Raw genomic sequence first — 21,024 nt, 5'->3', positions numbered from 1 at the left:
CTAGTGGAATACAACACAGAGGTGTGTGGCACTCAGCAGGCAATGGTGGGTGTAACACAGCATTGGGCTCTGCCAGGAGCGCGCTGTGACTCTCAAGTGATGTTCGTCCCCTTTCCAGAGAGTAAAATAAAAAGTATTACACATCCGGCAGTGGATGTGTGTTTTATTAACCGTGAGGGGGGTTTCTTGCATAGTTTTGGTCGAATTTTTGTCGAATCCCCTTTGAATGGCTTGGTGTGCATGTGTATTAAATGTGCCCGTCAATAGCTACCCATGTTTGTATAAATAAACGACAAGGGTGTCTACCGGGATTAGGCACGGTAGGGCATCAGACATGTCAGAGCTTCACTAGTGGTGTAAATACATTCCACGTGGATTCATTGTATGCATAGTCGCCTTTTAATGAATATCACGCAAATCGTCATGGTGATAGGTACGTACGGTTTGTCCAGCATGTCCTAGGTGTGTCTATAAATGTATATTTTTTAAAAATAATAAAAAACAGTGGCCGGCCCTGGGGATTGGGGTCAAAAAAATATAATTAGGAGACAGGCCCTGGGGGATGGGGTAATCAGGGCCAATAAATTAGAATAAGAAGGGGAACAACACAGCCCCCCTTCTTAAAAAATTAAAATAAATAAAAGACTGGCATCGTGCCGGAGGCCACGCCCCCTCCTTGCAGCACTCTGCAAACACGCCCCCTGGCGAGTTGTAAGTTGGGGAATTAATTCCTCTTCAATACTGAGGGTCCCTGAGGGCCAACTAGCCCAACAGGCATCTCCAGTATGCACCAGGGAGCTGCGCTGCAGACAGGTGTTCTGAGGCCAAGCCCCTTTTTACACCTCTCTGCAACGCAGCTCTGTGACGCTTACTGGAGGTACCTAGTGGTCTAGTTTGACCCTAGGGACCTTTAGGATTCAAGGGGACTTAATCTCTCAACTTAGAACAGCCACAGGGCGCGTTTACACAGTGGTGAAGGGAGGGGACGGGGCCTGAGGTGACGTGTGCAAACACGCACTATGGCACGTTTTAAATTGGGGATATAATTTTCCTTCAATACTGAGGGCCCCTGGGGGCTAACTAGCCCACCAAGTGCTTCCAGTAAGCGCCACTGAGCTGCATTGCAGAGAGGTGGTCCAGGCCGTGCCACTTTTTACACCTCTCTGCAACGCAGCTCTGTGGCACTTACTGGAGGTACCTAGTGGGCTAGTTGGACCCTAGGGACCCTCAGGATTCAAATGAACTTAATCTCCCAACTAAAAACGGACACAGGGCGTGTTTACACAGTGGTGAAGGGAGGGGACGGGGCCTGAGTTAACGTGTGCAAAAACACCCTATGGCCTGTTTTAAGAGGTAGTTTTAATCCCCCTGCCCTATTATATACTAGGGGCTTACAGAGGAGGTCATGCTAATCACAGGGGGACCCCAACGCATAATGTTCCCTAGTGTATGTAGGTGTTTTCACTGTATTCTAAGTGTCTTTTAACATAGCACTGGCTCTAGGACTGGTTAGTCATACTCAGTTACCACCAGTATCCGTCTGAAAAAGTTGAGGGTACAGGATGATTTTGCAACAAGGCTTCTTTCTGCACGTTATCCTTCTTCCTGCACTTTTCTTCGTCTTTGAGGACTTATGTTGCTTCTTTCTGCACTTCTTTTTTTTCTTTCTGTGCATTTTTTCTTCTTTCTTCACATGTCCTATCTCTGTAGGCATAGTTAGAAATTAGCATTTAAAAAACCTTTGAAATTCACAGAAAAAAACATAGGTTTCAGGCACGTTATAGTTAGGAATTAGCATTTAAAAAACCTCAGAAATTCACTGAAAAAACCATAGGTTTCAGGGGTGTTATAGTTAGCTGGACTTTTCACTTGTACAAAACCATTGAAATTCCCCCGTTATAGTTAGTTCAGCTAACTATAACTCGCGCGCCCGCAATGCACTGCTGATGACGTCACATATTACATCACTCATGACATGGTCAGTGACATCACTCATGACATCACTGATGACATCTCAAATGACATCACTGATGACATCATCCTTGTGATAGAGTGGTAGACCTCCTCTCACCCTAATATAACCTTTGATACACACATTTAAAAATAGAGACTAAACTTTTCAAAACAATGGACATACCAATACCAGTTACAACAACCTCTTCAGTAATTCTAAGATCCACATACACATCCACTCATTCACCAACAGTCCTATACAGTCACTCATACATGTATTCACTCATCATATGTACTCATACCTATACATCCTGTTACACAATGCCACTTATCCATAGAGTTACTCACACACATAGTCACTCATGCTAATAAAGAATCAAACATACATTTATTTGCATATACAGTTATACACACACCACCACACTTACTTCTACGGAAACTTACACATACTTAGTCTTTTAAACAATCACTTATAGAAACACATACTTATTCATACAGGAACTCTTTCAATCTCTCACTCTCACATATACTCACTTATATACACCAATAGTCACATATACTAGTTTAAAACATATGTAGTTACTCATAAAGACACTATTGAGACAGTCATTCACTCACTAACACACCCATACACACACTCATCCACCCATACAGTCCTGCACACATGCTTTCTTCAACACATACAAAGAGTGAGTCACTCATTCATGCACCTATGCACTACGTAATACCCCCCACCGAACCATGCAGACACTCAGACTGATACTCAAAAAACCAACTAATAACCTATATAGACACCCATGTAGCTACTCACCAACCCATGCAGCCACTTATACACAAAGTGAGAGACTGATACAGATATTTACATATTTAAACATTACTCACTAAGCCATGTATTCACTATGATACACTTAATCAGTCAGTTCCACAATCAATTTTTCAAAAACAAATCATCCATTTAGACACTTATATACCCATTTATTCTTCCATCGACCTTGAGATATACATATATAAAACATATTTAATTTTCAGAAAAAAAAAAACATTCACTGGATGATGTCATCAGTGATGTCATTTGAGATGTCATCAGTGATGTCATGAGTGATGTCACTGACCATGTCATGAGTGATGTAATATGTGACGTCATCAGCAGTGCATTGCGGGCGCGCGAGTTATAGTTAGCTGAACTAACTATAACGGGGGAATTTCAATGGTTTTGTACAAGTGAAAAGTCCAGCTAACTATAACACCCCTGAAACCTATGGTTTTTTCAGTGAATTTCTGAGGTTTTTTAAATGCTAATTCCTAACTATAACGTGCCTGAAACCTATGTTTTTTTCTGTGAATATATATATGCCACCTGTTAAATAGATCCTCTGAGCATGTCTCAGAAATCACAGTAATTTGTTTACAGCTCGTAGCGGAGGGATTGAAAACCACACAAAGTGGGCTAATGGAGCAATAAAAGGCCTTTTGGGAAACGTAGTGCTATGTCCTTTCGGCTCCCTTCAGATAAGATGCTAGCCATCCCCTTTATAACTCCACTCCCCAGTGGACCTCATCTCGCCCCGCCAGGCCCAGGATTAGAGAGGCGGCTGCAAGTGAATAATGTAAATCCGGATTAGTGTTAGAAGCACGCCGCAGGATTGACGACTGGCGCGGTGATGCTATGGAGAAAATCTGGACCACCGAGCCAAGCCTGCTGTAAGTGTTCTTTACCTTATTTGAATGTTTGTCCTATGAGTTGGGCACCTGCCGGGCAATAATGAAGATAGTTTACTCTCAGGTGAGTCAAGTCCCAGGGAAATTCTTGTTGGCTCCGACTGGACTCCTTGTCATTTTCCCTTTTCAGAGTGTATTCCACTGTTGGCTTGTGTTGTCCCTGAACATTCAGCTGGTTTGTGTCCCAGTGGCATATGTGTGTCTGGGAACAGAGATACGGTGTCATGCCATTTAAATTTCTGCATGAGTGCCAACACAAGAGAGAGTTAGGTTGTGGGCTAGAAGTGGGAAACACTGTATTTTTATATTGATTTGCACTGGGTAAGGAATATTTTTAGATGCACCTTTAAAAAAAAGCTAAAGCATTCTTTGTTAATGAAAAATGTGGGATTCTCCCTTATAAATGGAGAGGGTTCTCTTGCATGTCCAATAGGGTAAAAAAACGGAACCATATTTGGTAAATTGTCTGTTTAGAGATATAAATCATAGCTTGTGGCTTTTGTTTATGAAATATTTTGCTTTCCACTTTGGAGCAAGCAGGTTGAAGGACTCTTAAATACATACAAATTAGTAAACTGGGAACCGGATGCGCAACCATCTGCACATAATAAAACTGGGAGTGTGTCTAGGTTTTCTAATCTGGAATGTGAGAGCCGCTCGTGGGTGGGATTTGTAGAATACATTATTATTAGTTATGACTTGCAGGTACATTCGGACTCCGATCTCTTTCCTTGCACTCGCCAGTGCTTGCTCTGACTCCGTCTGCACAAACAAACAACCCTTCATGATACTCTCTTCTCTGTCCTGCTAATTATAAAATCTTGCTGGCAGAGAGCCCAACCGCATCTTAAAATAGAAACCAACTGCCTCAGAAGTATGTTTACAGACTCAGCTTACGCATTTGATTGGCTCATATTGTGCTTGATATAGAAATTGACGTACGTGATTGGTGGGCTCAAGCACAATTATGTTTACTTCTATTGCTCGAGCCACTCTACCCAGAAAGGAATCAAAAAGAAACCAACGGTAACAAGGTGCATTGTCCAGAGATGTTGGACTGAATAACTCTGCACTGAATCAGAGTTTGAGATTGTTTCGCCATGTACCACTTACTGGTTCATGTAAATCCACTGACGGTAAACGCCAAAAGGAGTTATTTAAGCAAAGTTCGTCACAGATATACACACACTGGGTAGGGAAGCGGATGGAAGTTAGAGGCAAATCTATGTCAACAGAATCCCCTGTTTGCTCTTACCTCTGATGATCATGTGTAATGTAAACTGGCTTCGATCTTGGCACTGAGCTCTAAATAACGCCTCCTTGACTCCACCACAGAGCCGGCTGTGATGCGGCTCCCACTCAAAGTACTGCCCCAGTTGAGTCCTACCTCTATGTCTGCCCTGTGTCTTCACTGCAGTGTTAGTGTCAATGTAAAGTTGTCACATGGAAAGCAGGACTCTGGCCTGCGAAGGCGAGACTATGTGTGCCAGTGGTCGAAGTGGGGGAAAAAAAGTAGGGGAACTGTGGGGGGAGAATCAGAGGGCGGGAATAACCCAAGGATTGGATCAGTGGGCGGAGCCAGAGGTGTGGCCAGAATGCGCAAACATCCCAATTTTTAGTATTTGTTTGGCATTTCACTGCCCAGTTTAATCAACCAATGGATACACATGATTATATAAGGTTATCATGAGTTATTGACATTAAAACACATTCACAAAGTGGGATATGCTTCTAATCACAGAATGTCCCAAATACGATAAAATGTGGAAGCACAAGCCATTTTTCGCAGAGCCATGGTGTTTATCATCAGCACTTCTCCCTTTTTCCACAACAGCAGTTCAAACATGAATGGCAAAATATCCTAGTTTGCAAAGTTTTTCTATATAACTCTGGCTCTGCCATATTTGCCTCCTAATGCAATATCTGCTGCATGATCTGACCATTTAAACTAATAAATTGTTTATAGCTCAAATGTATCAAAAGTTAACAAAAAATGTGACTTGTTTTGCTGCGGAGTGGATGGCTTATTGCAAAAGTTGACTGATCATCTTTCTCACTGTTGCATTTGTATGTTACACTGGTGCTAATAAGGCAAAATCTTTCCAAAGACTGTTAGCATGTGTACACGTCAAAATAATAAAATATCAGAAAATATACTGCATTATGCTGCAGCCTTTTTTTAAATGCATAATTTAGTCAACACTGTGGCATAATTTTGTCCTCCTTTGCTGCATATTTAATTCCAGTGACCGCACAGCAAGCAACACATGTTAAAAGTGCTTGTGAATGAAGCAGAGAGACTGTGAAGTTTGCGAACTTAGTTTGCTGTGCGTGCCAAATTCTGCATTGCCAATCCCTGGTGAGTTGCAGCTACTACTTCTGAAACAAGGCCAATGGAGCTAACTATGGTTGAGGCAGACTGGCCTCAAGGGCAGGGCCGGTCTTAGCACTGGTGGTGCCCTCTGCATTAATGTTTGTTAGTACCCCCCAATGACCACCTCTGCCATGGATTCCCTCACCACCACCCTTTAACAGTGCCCCTCAAGTCTCCATAACCACACTCTCTCTCAGATGCATTTAATTTGATTTACAGTGCCACTCATACCAGTGTAGGGTGTCAGAGCACTTTACATCACACACATTACTCAGAGACAATCAATATGTGTGTAAATCACTGTATAGAAAATGTTACATAAGACTAAGGACTAGAAGGTGTAGGAGTCACATGACAACCATACTATTAGGCGGTAAGTTTAATAGTGATTGGTCTGGAGAAACAAACTCAGAATTTTAAAACATAATGCCATGGTTGGGGGTTCTCTTTAATAATCAGAATTGATTTCTGTCCAAAAGAACACTTTTTGCAACATTAGGATAATCAAGGACTGGGGGGAAGAAACATAACGCTCTAATCTATACCTTGCTGTTTGTATGCAGCTCTTAGATGAAAGTTAATAGCTCACTGTTCTATGTTAGGATTTTACCTTATAAACTGCAAGTAACAAAAGGATCTCTCTGACAAAAGCAGTAGCTCACTGACCTATTTACATTATGTGCACTTTGTGATCTGTGTAGGAAGGTGGAATCTGACTACATGGTTGCCCCCACTTTTTTCCTGGTGTTTTGCTGGTTTTCGACTTAGTCTGGATGGGATCCTGCTATTCAGGACCCCAGCCTATCTGCTTTCTCCCTTAAATTGATTACAAGTACTATAGGTACACTCCAGATTGGATTCTGGGGTACCATTATAAGTCCCTAGTATATGGTATACTATGTACCAAGGGCATAGGTACCCCAGAGGCCTACCAGGGGCTGCAGCATGTATTGTGTCACCCCTGGGAAGCCTTCCAAAATGACACCACAGGTCTGCTACTGCAGCCTGGGTAAGGTGGTGCATGCACCCCTTACTGAGATATAGGTTCACTATATCTCTCCATATTACTGCACATATAAACCTATCAGTCACCCCTATGGCAGGCCTTACCAATCCTGAAGGCAGGGTGCTGGGTTTTGTGTGAGATGGTGCCCATGCATGAGCAGAGCCCCTCAGCAGCCTTCAGAACCTTTATTCTGGGGTTGTTTGTGATGCTGCCAAACCATACACTCTTAAGTGCATTATAACCAAACGGTAAATGCTAACTTTGGAATGGCTGCACGGAAACATGTTGTATTTGGTGTCAAACACTTTGGAATCATACCCCCACACAAGTAACTGATGTGGGAGTATGATCCCACCCTTCTAGAGGGAGAGACATGACAGCACCGGTACACCCGGTACCAGCTAACAGAGCCCAGGCATCACAAAATGGATGCTGCCAGCCACAGACATGAGTCTGCCCTCCTGTTGCTGGACGAAACTCCGGCAGGGGAGGCCTGGACAATAGGTTTCCTGTCACAGGGAGGTGTCACCACCTCCCAGAAAGGCTTTAGTGTATTGGGGCTGGGTGGGTGCACTCCAAGAGTGCTTTGAAGTTCAGCACTGGGGGCACATTTGGTGTCCCTGTGTATAGTCCATCTCAAACCGGTTGCAGGGGCTACCAGCCCCTGCTCTGGCGCGAAACTGGACAAAGGAAATGGGTGTAGCCACCCCTCTTTCCTGACCCTCCCATAGGTGGGTCCCTAGAGTTTGTCCCACCCCTTCCTTGGGTATAAGAAAGGAACCCCCGGGCTACAGGACTTTAGATTACACCTGGACGAAACTCTGATACTGAATCCTAGAACTTCGACGATCTACATTGAACTAGATAAGTAAAGAATCTCCCTTTGAGTAAAGGAGTTACTCCCCTGCAAGGCAGGCACCAAAGACAGATCTGACCGGTTTGCAGCTCCGAAGCTCCCGCCAGACTCCGAAGAATTTTGCAACACAGGAGGTGGGTTTCCGTGGTCTTAGAGGTAGAACAGTGCCCACAGCAAGTGTGAGACCCGTATCCCTCGTGGCGACCGTGCAAACCGAACCCCTGGACACCACGTCACTTTGCAGGTGCATCAGTTTTCCAACAACTCCTGCAGCTAAACTTTGGATTACTTATAGCCCTTACCCCGAGCAGCATTTGCACTGAAGATTGCCCGCCTACACTCCACGAGTGTTCCGTGAGCTGGCCCTTTGTGTTTTCTCTTGAGGTCCCTTCGCGATCCCTAGTCCGTCGACTGGTGGGTCCCTGTGAAGGCAACTTTTCCTCTAATTAGGCTTACCTGATTGCTCCAGACGTGTCCTGACTCTCCATTGCTTGGGGAGTACCCAGGACCTTGCTGGTCCGCACCAAAGCATCTTTTCTCTTTCTGCGTGGGTTGCTGTTGCCAAGGCTTGTTGTGTTCAATACGAGGACCGACACCCCAGCACTCGACATCCTTTGTGGGACAGCTCAAATCCAGCTTCTGGTTGTCGTTGACGCCTCCTGGTCCTCGTGGCTGCAGAGTCAAGCTTCGCCTCTTCGCACTTGAATCACCCAACATCGGTGTGTTTTCGTCTACCGTGCCCCTGGTCACTGGCAAGTGACCCAGACTCTGTACCCTCTGCTTTCAGGTTCTTCTGATCTTCGATCCAGGCTTGGATCACACCGGACACTTTTCTCCTTCCCGGCTGCAGCACTTTGCAGTAGATCGCCATTAAAATCAACGACGATCCCCAACACCATTTGACACCTTTGCACCCGGCTTCCCTGGGTGAGGTAACTCAAGTACTCCGGTGCCCCCGTGGGTGCTGGCCCTAGAACCCCCTAAGTCTAAAGGGGTTTTCTCAAAGTCCTCTCCTAAGTGTCCTTAACTTCTAAAATTCCAACCGTGACTTTCCCATAAAATAGTACGGGGCTCGCACCTGTGTTCTCACACTGCACTGTGGGTCTCCTGTGTCACTACCTTGGGTGGTTACTTGGGGTCCCAGCGATTCTACGTGCTTTAGGCACTGTGTCTAGTGAAGTCGTGGTTCTTATACCACTTTCTTAATATATCGTTTGGTCCGCCCCTGGGGCCCATTGTATATTGTGCTATTTACTGTCGTTTTAGAACTGTATTATTGTGCATCTTGGACTCTAATCTCATAAAGAGATTAGTAGTGAGTGTTTAGAAATAAATACATATATTTTATATATACCTTGTGTGAATCTCCTTTCATTTAGTAATTCAAGAGGTTATAATCTGGTAAACCAAGCTGCTTTACACTCCTTCAAGACTTAGCCTGAAGGCTGCTCTCCATAGCTACCACTAGGATAGCTTTCAATAAAGGTTGTCTTTAAACCTATCATCAATAAGGGTTGTTTGGACTGGTACAAGGTGCCCACTATAACTAGTGGACAGCATATACCAGGCCAACTTCTCACAATCTGTATGGTACATGTTCTTTGTAGCAGGCACATTAACCCTCTGAGCTACCTTTCCATGAATCAGAACTTCCACTAGACAAAATTATCTCTCTCTAGGAAGATCATTAAACACCAGAGTCAGCATGACATTTTTATGGTTGCCAAAAATTGCTGAAGGCAAGGAAGAAGTCAGCAAGCACTTTTAAAACCTAAATATACTTGCAAACATAATGCCTCCACCCAAAGTCAGCACCCTGTGCGGTCACACCGGTTGCACTGCCCTAGAGCTGGCCCTTCTCAAGTGTCCTGTGACCTCAGTAACAGAGTCACTGTCGCTCTAGGGTGTGCTGCTTCATAGGCCTGTCTGCAAGACTGGAGGTGAACTTCAATATGGATTGTGGTGGACAAACCTTGAAGGTTAACCCACACTTGCCACTGCTAGGGCTTCTAAGGTCTTGCGCAGCCTTCTAAGGTCTAGCATGGGATTGTGCTCTCTCAGGAGAGTGGTCTGGTGGACTGGTTATTAAGGCTGAACCTGGTTCCCCAGTTACAAATTCAGTAGCTCTGGCCATAGTGCCACATTATCTCCCCCACTGAACACCATACTGCCCCACTGAGAAAAACTCACACTGCCTTCAACTACAACCCAATTGCTGCCGGCTATAAACACCTGGATGTGGCTCAATTTAAATGACGCAGAGCAATATGCAGCCTACAAAAAAAAGCGACATCATCCTGGAAAAAGCAAACACTCATAGGGAATGCAAAATTTAGCAAACCATGTGAATTGTAAGCAGGAACAAAATGGTTACCTTAATGCGTTTACACGCACTATTCAGAAATCAGTGAGTGCTCTTGCCTGAAAAGTTAAGGACTTGACTACAGGGCCCTGAATGGACCCATTTCAATGCCCATTGCTTATATCCTTACAAAACGTAAGCAGTATGGTAAAAAGACCACATCCCTGTACGCAGAGCCGCAGTACACATTTTGTTTTGCAATCCACACTTTGCAGTACCTCCAGGATTGGTGCACTAGTTGCAAGCCCAGGGAAAACAAAGACAAGAAAACAAAAATAGCGCTTCACAGGCAAACTCTGTTAAAGTGGCGCTAATGAGGCCTTGCTGTTGTTTCACCCTTCTAAGAGCCCCTGCAGCTCCACTCTGCCTATTGCTTAAAGATTAAGCCCCCCCCCCGAAATTTTTTCTTTGCCCTCTGGCTACCAGTCTGTCTTATCATTATTTTTCCTATTTTAAACCTTTTATTCCAGATGCTGCACTTTGGAATTAAAATACGACATTTCAGCAAAAATTATTTTCATTTTTGGATCCATTTCACAGGGGAGGAAATAAGAGAAAGGAGAGGAAAGAAAGCAAAAACCCCGTCTTGAAGTCATGGTTTTCAGTAAGAGAAGAACTGCTAGACAGAAAGAGAGGGAAGAGGGAAAGAGTTGGGGGGAGGGGGGAAGCAGCTGAAGCTACAGAGCAGAAGCGGACACTGTATTTTTCTTCTCTGGGTAAGAAGAAAAAGACAGGGTCCTGTTACTTCTCTGCCGCCCATCCTCGAACGCCAGGAACGCCGAGCTTTATAGGCCATGCCGATTTCTTGCATCCCGGGACGCATTTTCAAAATAAAAAAGTAGGGGAACGGAATCACTGGAATTGAAGAAGTAGGAGCACGCCGTGCCCTGCCGTTCCCCCCCCCACTTCGACCACTGATGTGTGTGTCTACCCGCGACACCACAAGATGTCATCTTCCTGCCCTGGATTAGAAGTCTCTCCTCTGAGAATGTTATTTCATCCCAAAGACCCTCCCCTACATTGAACTGATAATATCCAAATGCCTTGTGATGCTGGTAACAAGTTAGACTATTGGACATCTACAAGTTATGACCCAGGTTGTAATCACTTTCAACAGAAGAGCTGGATACAAGAACCAAGTGCCGGGCGCAGTGTTTGGGATGGTGCCTTGAAGTCATTGCAGAAAGCTGAGCAGCTGTTAATTTATCTGACAGGAGCTGTGTCCCTTTTTTAGACAGTTGCAATTTTCATTTGATGAGGCACCTTTTGTTGGCTGCTAGTTGTTGTGTGTGTGCCACAGTATGAATAGTCTTGTAGGCCTGAACACAACTGGTGTGAGTATTGTTGCTAATTCCAAGCGACATGGATAGTTCGCAGGCTATAATTGGTTACCATTAGAATCTGTTTTTATACTGTGACAATATGGTAATACTTTCTGAATATATATGCAGAAGGGGGTTCTCCATTTAGGTCATGAAAAACCTTCCTCGGGGGTGCAATTGATAGACGTATGATTTGAATATGGTATTGAGTTGGATGGAGGCTGAGGTGACATTACTCGCCCAAGTTGATGGTCAAACTCTGAAGCACTGGAGATTTAATGGAAAGCATTACTTCTGTTAGCAAGTCTCTTTGACTCACCGATGGCTTACTGTTACCACTATTCACATCTCGTCTACTGCTTCTCATTCATGATGTGATGTCAACAGTCATTGAACCTGGACTAGTGTCAGTACTATTTATTGCAAGACAGCGCGATAGATAACTGAAAGCCATGTGTCTACATAAGGACAGGAACGTAACATAATGTGAACAAGGAAATCGGTCCATAACCCATGGTTTGGTACTGAAATATATCCCTAATTGGAGTACAAAAGGCCCCTCCCAAATACCTGTACTCCTGTGCCACTGCAACTTTTTAAATTACTACATCCCTTCGGATGGCACAATAACTTGTACTTACAGATGCCATTTGCGTCTCACAAACACGTCACATTCAGAGAGAGAGCATTTACCGGAGGAATCTTCAGGGAGCCAGAGCAAGAGCGGAGCTGAAGAATGTTGCTAGATCCTTTTGTGATATTTTGAAGAGGAAGAATAGACACCCTTTTTGATCCCGGTCATTAATGCCACTAAGGACCTGATTACAAGTTCCATGGTTCATCGGACCCCCGAACCTGTGGTGGTGGTCCCTGGACCGAAAGGCTAACTGTCCACCCGCCATATTGCAAATACGGCGGTGTGGACCGCCACAGGTCCACAGCTGGGGATCATGGATCCCATGGCGGTGAGAGGCTCTAATATGCTGGTGGTGCCGCTGTGGCACCGCTGAGCAGATTAGGAGTTTCCTCACTGTCACAGTTTTCATGGCGATGAGGCTGGCATGAAAACTGTGGCGTGAGGAAACAAAGGGGGCGCTACAGGACCCCTTGCTGCCTCAGGCCACGGTGTGCCTGCAGGGGGGCACATGTCCTTCCTGCACCGCCTGGACTTTACAGTCCCTGCCATGCAGGAACGGGCTTTGGTGTTCCCATTCCAGCGCCTTTTTAATAGGCACTGCCATTGGAATGCCAAAGGACCACCTGCCAGATCACGAGATTACTTGTAATCTAGCGGGCAGCTGGCAGTCGAGTTTGGCGGTCCTGGAGCAGGGCGCTGGTGTGGTGGCTCGCTCCAGGACCGCTAAACTCATAATCAGGCCCTAAATCAATATAGAGGATTCACGTTGCAAGAGAAGGCTGCAAAGAAGGTGTAGAGAACAATAAGTATGAGAATAATCACATCACACTCGCCCAGCTCAATATCAAAGCCACCCTCAAGCTCACCGTAGAGGGTTCTGCACTGTGGGTTGGTTTCTAGACTCGCCTGTTAGGCCAACTCTCAAAGCCTCTCCAGATGGTCCTGAAGCTAAACTCATTTTAAACATTTTTGTTTTCAAAAGCACACTTATAAATGGGGATGGAGGGTCCTTGAATCCTTAGGACTAGGGGTATTTTATGCTTTGTGGGGGTCTAACAAGGGTGACAAATTCAAAGTTGACGCCAGGGAGCTGTTGGTTTTCCATAGTATTGAACTGTACGCTTGAACCTGGCCTAAGAGATGGTCTGGAGAGGAAGTCATCCAAGCCCTCCAGATGAGACCATCCCCTCCTCCATTCAAGATGTATCTTCATAATGGAGCATCATAAACCCATTTGTGAATGTCCGCTGTTTTGGGGATGCGAAACAGAGGATTGAGAATAGAGTCTCTGGGGGCATTTTTCTGTCTTTTCGTAACTGACCGAGGTTCCTGTTTTCTGGTCTCAATGAATGACCACTTTGAAGTTTGATAGCACTAGTATTTTATCTTAATATTCTATTAAGAACTCTAAATGCGGAAGCCTAACTAAGAAAACCTGAAATGCCAAATCTCATACTTGTAAGAAGCTTTTTACAGTTGAAAGAGTCCCTGGGAACACCACAGATTGCCTTTATGATTTTCATGGTTGCTTTATACTGTGATGTGGCATGCCAGAATACACTTTGTATGTAGAATACCAAAATCAGAGGTCGAAGTGGTCGGGTTCCATGGGGAATTACATCCTTTTTTAATTTAACAAAACATACTTGTCTCATACAACAAAACAGTTCACCTACTGTTGTTTTAAAAAAAAGAAAATCCTAGAACGGTTCATGCCAACTGCTGAGATGCAAAGGGAAAGGGAAAGGGAAGGGGGTCTCCTGTGCTGTGAAGTCAAGGGCGGGACATAAAGCAAGAGAAGAAACAAGGTGAGAGGATGTGGCCGAACTGCTAGAGAGGTCGGAGCTGGGGAATTGGGTTCGAGTCTCGGCAGGGACGCTCAACATCCTGTGATGATCCTGGGCAAGTCACCTAATCTCCCCCTGCCTCACAAAATGAATGTGTCCGTCTGTAATGCAACTGGTGCTCATGTAAAGTGCTCAGATACCTTCAGGTCAAGTTCGCGCTACATAAACTAAAAAGTAAAAGCCTTCTCTCTAAGGTGCTAGCTCCCTGAACGAATATAGATGTGTGCAATTGGTTAATCAGCAATGAAAAGGCTACTTGGGAGCCAGTATTATTTTGAATTGACGAGTCACTTGAAGATTTATAACGCTAAAGATTCATAATTTTTGAGAGGAAATGTAAAGGTGTCATCAGCTGAGTTCTGCAGTGCTTCCTTTTAATTAATACTTATTATAATGCTAGATATAGTCTGGTTGCATATTACTAAAATATATATTTTGAAAGCACTTGTGTTATTTTAAACCTTAATACTTTTGTACATTTTGTGGCAGTCTATCTGATACAGTGTGTAATGCAAATTTAAGATAATGGTTTACATATTCTAGTGCTCTCCGTCACAAGCTCGGACCTTGTAGCACTAAGAACACACAAACCTGCTCCCATGTTCACTGACCCCGCCACAATTTCCCTCAAGGCAACAGTTTAATGCACTTTGACCGTTGCGTAAAATCACCCTGCACACAGTTGGCTTGCTGGACTAACTGAGATTAGAGGTGAACTGGGATTCGAAAATGTCAATGTTTGTTAATCTTTTTGATTTCACAAGTGTTCTATTCATGGAGAGAGAAATAAGACTGTAGTTGTGTAAGAAATTGTATTATTACTTATGAAGGATGTGAGTCCTTCACTAGTAAAAAGTTCATAACTTTTTCTTTACAGGGAACCAAGTATCACATTGTAGCAGTTAACTCTTTCAGGGTAGTGAAGCAAAGAAGTTCATGGTCTATTTAGCAGAGGTGGAGTGGGCTAGCGCCCCAGCTCACTAATCTGCAACACTCAATACATCCTTGTTCAGTAATTGCTTTTTCTTATTAAAATGAAAAGCACCTTATTACACGCACACAGTACTGAAAACAGGCATTAATATACAAATATCTACGATTAGGTAGATGGAAATACCTTTGGTGACACCCTCGAAACAGTTTGCACACCAGCAAACCAGAATCACAAATCACAGTACTCCTACATCTATACACATACACAATATCATAGGGTGCAATTATAATAATGCAGGCCTACTGCATGAGATGGATTGGGATTAAAAATAGACCCGGTGTAAGAAGGACACCAACCAGGAAGGCTCTTTTAGGTAGATTTATTCCACAGAAAGATCCCATCCAAATTAACAGGTCTTGTAGAGATGAAAGCTAGGCAGCAACTGTCTCACTAGTCATTACATCATAAGACCCATACAGATGACAACATTCTTCACTGCCTAGCAACAGGTGTAACATCTCAGGATGTCACACATCCCCATCCTTTATAAAAGAAACAAATACGTTTATAGCTAAACAATAATTAAGATACATGAAAATTGAGATAACACCTATTTAACAAAGTCTCTCAAAAATTTAGGTGGAGAAGAAACTCTCGAAGACTTGCGAATGACATCTGGGCTAGGGTTTGCTTCATGAGAACTTGAATCACAATGACCAGCCACAAAGTCTTTCCTAACCACCACCACCCTGTTTAAATTCCAAATGCGATGATCCGCAGTCTTTATAGCAATGTTAAAAATTTTGATTACTTGAATGGGTTTCAAAAACCCTGAACTGGATTTTTTCTTTGACGGATTCTTTATGAGAACCCAATCCCCAATCTTCACTATTGTCTTCCTAACAGACTTTCTTAAATCATGAATTCTTTTCCTGGATTCTACTCTTTTAGACTCATGTAGTTTCCAATTAGTGTTTTCATTTTCAGTAAGTAATCCAGGTTGCATATTGTTCACCCAGGGAGGTGCAATTAAAGTGTTGGGGCATCTAGACCTAAACAATTCAAAGGGGGTCCTATTTGTCACAGAATGGGGAGACAATCTGTAAACCTCCACCTTTTTCCAAATTTGAGTACGCCAATCTAGAACATTCGACCGTGCCATGTTGATGGTTTCTTTAAGTACACGGTTAAATCTCTCAACCATCCCATTCGTTTCTGGGTGGTACAGAGAAGATCTTTTGTGCTTGACACCACGTGCAGCCAAAAACAATTGCATTTCCCTAGATACGAACTGTACACCATTGTCAGTGAGGTTACTATCAGGTATCCCTTCTCTAGCAAATATTTTTTCTAAAAAATTTATCACGTGTCTAGTTTCAATTCCTCGGGAGATTCCTATCTCAGGCCACCTTGAGAAGAAATCCATTAACACAAACACGTACCATTCTGTACCAGAAGACTGTATTGGTCCAAGAATGTCTAGTCCCACTTCTTTCCAGGGAGCATCTGGTCTGTCTCTTATGATCATGGGTTGCGTTTTAGGTTTGGCTACCCTCTCACTGAGAGCACATTCTACACAATCCCTTATTATGCGTTCGACCTGTAGATCCATGCCTGGCCACCAATAATTTAATCTTAGTCTCTTAGTCATAGAAACGCCCTGATGTGTCCTATGTGCCAGCGATATAAGCTCTGTTCTAATTGAGTTGGGAGGAATAAGCCTTAAACCACTAAAATTTCTCCAAGTTTACATCGCTCTTGTGTTTTACCTCCCAACCCTTGTTGACCGCTTCTGAGACTTTCATTAACTCTAGATCTTGTAGTAGGGCTTCCTGCCATTTATACTTGTCAATTATTTTCTCCTCAATGACGCAAACCATATCGTCATCCTGTTCAATCTCATCTGAATTTAGATCATTCTCGACAACAAGTCTAGACAACGCATCAGCCACCTTATTATCCACCCCAGGCAAGTATTTCAACTCAAAATTATAATCTTGTAGGCCAACAATCCATTTTGTAATTCTGCTTGAAACTGCGTCAATACCTTTATTCTTAAAAATCTCGCACAATGGTTTATGGTCAGTCCTGACTTCAAACTCACCACCCCATAAGAAGTTCTTTAATTTTCTTATTGACCAATAAACAGCAAGTGCTTCTCTCTCAATCACGGAGTAGCGCAACTCCGCGCCCCTCAAACTCCTTGACAGGAAGAGAATTACTTGTTCCTGAGAACGACCTTTTTGTAATAAAACAGCTCCCAACCCCTTTAAACTTGCGTCAGTGACTAAAATTGATTTTATTTTAGGGTCAAAACTGCATAGTCTGGGGGCAGTTTTTAACTTCTCTTTGATTGCATAAAATTCTTGTTCACAGCTGTTATCCCAAAGGAATTCACAACCTTTGCGGAGCAACGCTCTCATGTGAACACATAAAGATGCAAATCCACTTATAAATTTACTATAATATTCGGCCATACCCAGGAAGCTCATAAGTTCTTCCTTATTCGTTGGGGGAGCTAAATTCTGTATAGTAGTAATTAAACTTTCCTTTGGTAAGACCCCACCTTCAGAGATAGTGTGTCCTAAATACTCAATGGAGTTTCTCCTAAATTTACATTTTTCAATCTTTACTGTCAGATTGAACTCTTGCAACCTGTTCAAAACCATGTACAGTCTATCATCATGTTCCTTAGTATCGCCTCCAAAGATTAATATATCATCTTGATAAACCCTAACGCCTATAAGGCCTTTTAAAACCTTTTCCAGAGCTCTTTGAAAAACTGAGGCTGCTGATACAAGGCCAAAAGGAAGTCTTGAAAAGCGAAACGTGCCGAAGGGAGTGACAAATGCCGTTAAGTCTTTAGAATCTTCATCCAATCTAATTTGGTGGTAAGCTGACCTTAGATCAATGGTGCTGAAGACCTTTGCACCTTGTAACAGCATTAACATATCGTTTATCTTAGGGAGGGGATAATGATCTACAACAACACTCCTGTTCAATTCGCGAAGGACCACACACAAACGGAGAGACCCATCCCCCTTCTTGGCGGCGACTACCGGAGCAACCCATTGTGTAGCTTCTACATCTTCAATTACTCCCTCAGACTTTAGACGTTCTAATTCTGTTTTTACCATTTCTCTCACTGTAACAGGGACATTCCTAACTTTGCAACATACAGGTTTCGCATTATCAATCATACGAATGTGATGAAGATACCCTTTGAGGCACCCTAACTTATCTGAGAAAACATTTGGAAATTTTGTTTTCAAGATGTCGGAAAATCCTTTGTCTGCAGTGTTCTGACTAACAGAGATTACATTTAAATTGTAATCCTTTTTTAGTATAATAGGGGGCGAAGAATTTGGGTCCAACATAACGCCTAGATCCCTCTGGTGGAACCAGCTCAATATGCTGTCTCCTTTTTGTGATATATACATTTTTGCGCTTGTTAATCTGTTTTTATAGTCGATCAAACCCCAGAAGTAACCAAACAACTTAATGGGTTCTCCTCCATATGCAAACGGTTTTATGTCAGGGCGAAAGACTTTTACTTTACCACAAACTTCTTTGGTAAAGAAGTCTTTTGAGATAATGCTAATCTTTGCACCTGAGTCAAAAAGAACCTTAGTGGGTTTCCCTTCCACTAGAATTTCATCTATCGGGCAATTTTTCCCTTCCCCATTCTGTATGTCTTGTACTTGTATTTGACCGCAGTCTACCTCATCTTGACATTCATAACTGTCATGGACATCATAATAAACTTCACTTATTTTTCCTCTGTAGTTCTTCCCTTTGCACATGACAGAGAAATGGCCCTTCTTTTTGCATTTACTGCACGTCACCTTCCATCCTGGGCATTGTCTGTCATTTGCAAAGTGTCCTATTTTCCCACAACGGAAACACTTCACATTGGAGAAATCAAATTTCTTTGCTCTTTCTTTTGAATTGTCCTTTTTTTCATTTTCCTTTTGACTTGTTGCCACTCTAGGATTAGTGGTAACAGCTTGAATGGAATTTTTCTCTTTCTTTTCACCATTTTTCTTTATAACATCAACACATTTTAGAGAGTGTTCTATTCTTTTTGCGATTACAATTACATCATCCAAAGTCGGCTCATCTTTTTGCCACAACTCTTCTCTAACCCGTTCAATGCTGCAGCCCAGCATGAACTGATCCCTTATTCTTTCATCAAGAGTTGCCTCAAATTTACATGACGAAGCCAACTTCCTAAGAGACGTAACATAATTCTCTATACTCTCATCTTCTAATTGATTCCTCCTCCCAAAATGGTACCTTTCAAGAATGGTACTGACCTTGGGTAGGTAATGTTTGTCAAGCTTAGCAATGCAAATTTCGTATTCATTTAGGTTACGATCATGAAGTTCAGGAAGGTGATCAAAGACTTCCTGTCCCTCTGATCCCAAACAATGCAAGAGTAGCACGGTTTTCCTCTCTGCACTTAGGGAGGAACCGCACACTCTCGCATACCTCTCAAAGACTTTTCGCCATTTTTGCCATTTAATAGGGGGATCGCCTGGTGATGACAAAAAAAATGGAGGTGCAGTGACGTTCTGCATTTTTCCATCCGTAAAACAATAACGTTATAGATTTATTTAATAGTCTAAAATTTACCTACGATATTTCGTAGTTAATTAAAACAATTATCATTTAAAACCTCCTTTTTTATTTTTTTATTATGACACACTACAATGTGTGTCTCACTGTTGTAGAGTCAATGTTTGAAGAAAGTGTGTGTGTCACTGTTATGACACACGTGAATTTACCTTCTTCTGTCGAAGTGTGTGTAACACTGAAGAGATACACAAAGTTTTTTCTGCGAAATCTTGAAGCTGGGTGCTGGAAGCGGTCTCTTTTAAGTGTTTATTCTTTAAAATCCTTGAAACTTTTTTTTTTTTTTTGTAGACTTGGTGCGTGTTTATCAGCGCGTTTGAAGAGGAAATCTGTGTTGACGCGCATTGCCAAGCAACCTTAACAATGGCTGCTTGTTAGAGGAAATGCGTCATGTGAGTGAGACGTCGGCACGTCTATTCGAAGGAAAGCTGTTCAAGAGGACGCCGTAGGCCGTAAGCAGTGTTCCAGACGAAGAGGAGGGCTCACGAGGCGCTGAACGCTTCTAGGCTCCGATGCTTGTTCGCGAGGTGAGTGCGCGCAGTCAATTTGAATAATGCTTGTGCGCCCTGTCTTTCCGGAGTCGATCGTGAAGGCATTAAACTGCCAATAAATTAAAAGAAGCTTCCGTACCTTAAACACAGTCGGTTATGGAGGCACAATACAGCCGCAATCATCAGCGTCCCGCGCCAGTTCAAAACCAGGGGAAGTAACGAGTTTCAATTAACAGTGAGCAGCACTAGTCCCCCAGCAACACAATTGACGCGCATTCTAGGTGACAACGGCGAGTGAAAAATCGCTAGTGCAATGAACAATATCCTTGCATCCAACGGTGGGCATTGCAATCTAAGCTCAATCAGTCCATAGGGGTACAGGTGAAACAGTCCAGAGACGCACCCGTGCAATAGATAAGACAACAGCACATCACAATCCAAGATGAAACTGTGTAGAGAAGTACACGTGAAATAGATATCTCACCACCCGTTTAGCAGCTTTGGTGATTTGTGGAATGTTGAGATCTTTCCATAGTTGAAATTAATCCTTTATGGTGTATGAAATTAATCCTTTACGATGTATCCCATCCTCAGTCGCCAAATGTAAGAAGGACACCAACCAGGAAGGCTCTTTTAGGTAGATTTATTCCATAGAAAGATCCCATCCACATTAACAGGTCTTGTAGAGATGAAAGCTTGGCAGCAACTGTCTCACTAGTCATTACATCATAAGACCCATACAGATGACAACATTCTTCACTGCCTAGCAACAGGAGTAACATCTCAGGATGCCACACCCGGGCACCCTAAATAAAAGTGGGCCACATTTGCGGATTGTACCTTCCCAAAACACTGCTTCAGCATTGTGAAAAGAAGGGGGGGAGAGGC

At 43.1% G+C, this 21,024-nt stretch overlaps 2 protein-coding genes across 6 annotated transcripts in view; one reads left to right on the top strand and one right to left on the bottom strand.

The window, feature by feature from the left end:
* LOC146829091 (uncharacterized) overlaps positions 1–21,024 on the bottom strand; it is a 351,679-nt gene that overhangs the window by 12,036 nt on the left and 318,619 nt on the right. The window lies entirely within an intron of this gene.
* Positions 3,591–21,024, top strand: part of ARL13A (ARF like GTPase 13A) — a 304,644-nt gene continuing 287,210 nt past the window's right edge. For 2 of the 4 annotated variants that reach the window (XM_085607727.1, XM_085607726.1), the window contains exon 1: positions 3,591–3,654. In XM_085607727.1, coding sequence (XP_085463853.1) covers positions 3,620–3,654 — 35 coding nt within the window. In that variant the 5' untranslated portion in view covers positions 3,591–3,619. The other 2 variants (XM_085607728.1, XM_085607729.1) reach the window with 2 other exon arrangements.

Source organism: Triturus cristatus, chromosome 5_2, assembly GCF_964204655.1.
Source record: "Triturus cristatus chromosome 5_2, aTriCri1.1, whole genome shotgun sequence".
NCBI classification, from domain to species: domain Eukaryota; kingdom Metazoa; phylum Chordata; class Amphibia; order Caudata; family Salamandridae; genus Triturus; species Triturus cristatus.
Note: the sequence above shows the minus strand (reverse complement) of the source record. Positions and strands in the feature narration are given on the sequence as shown.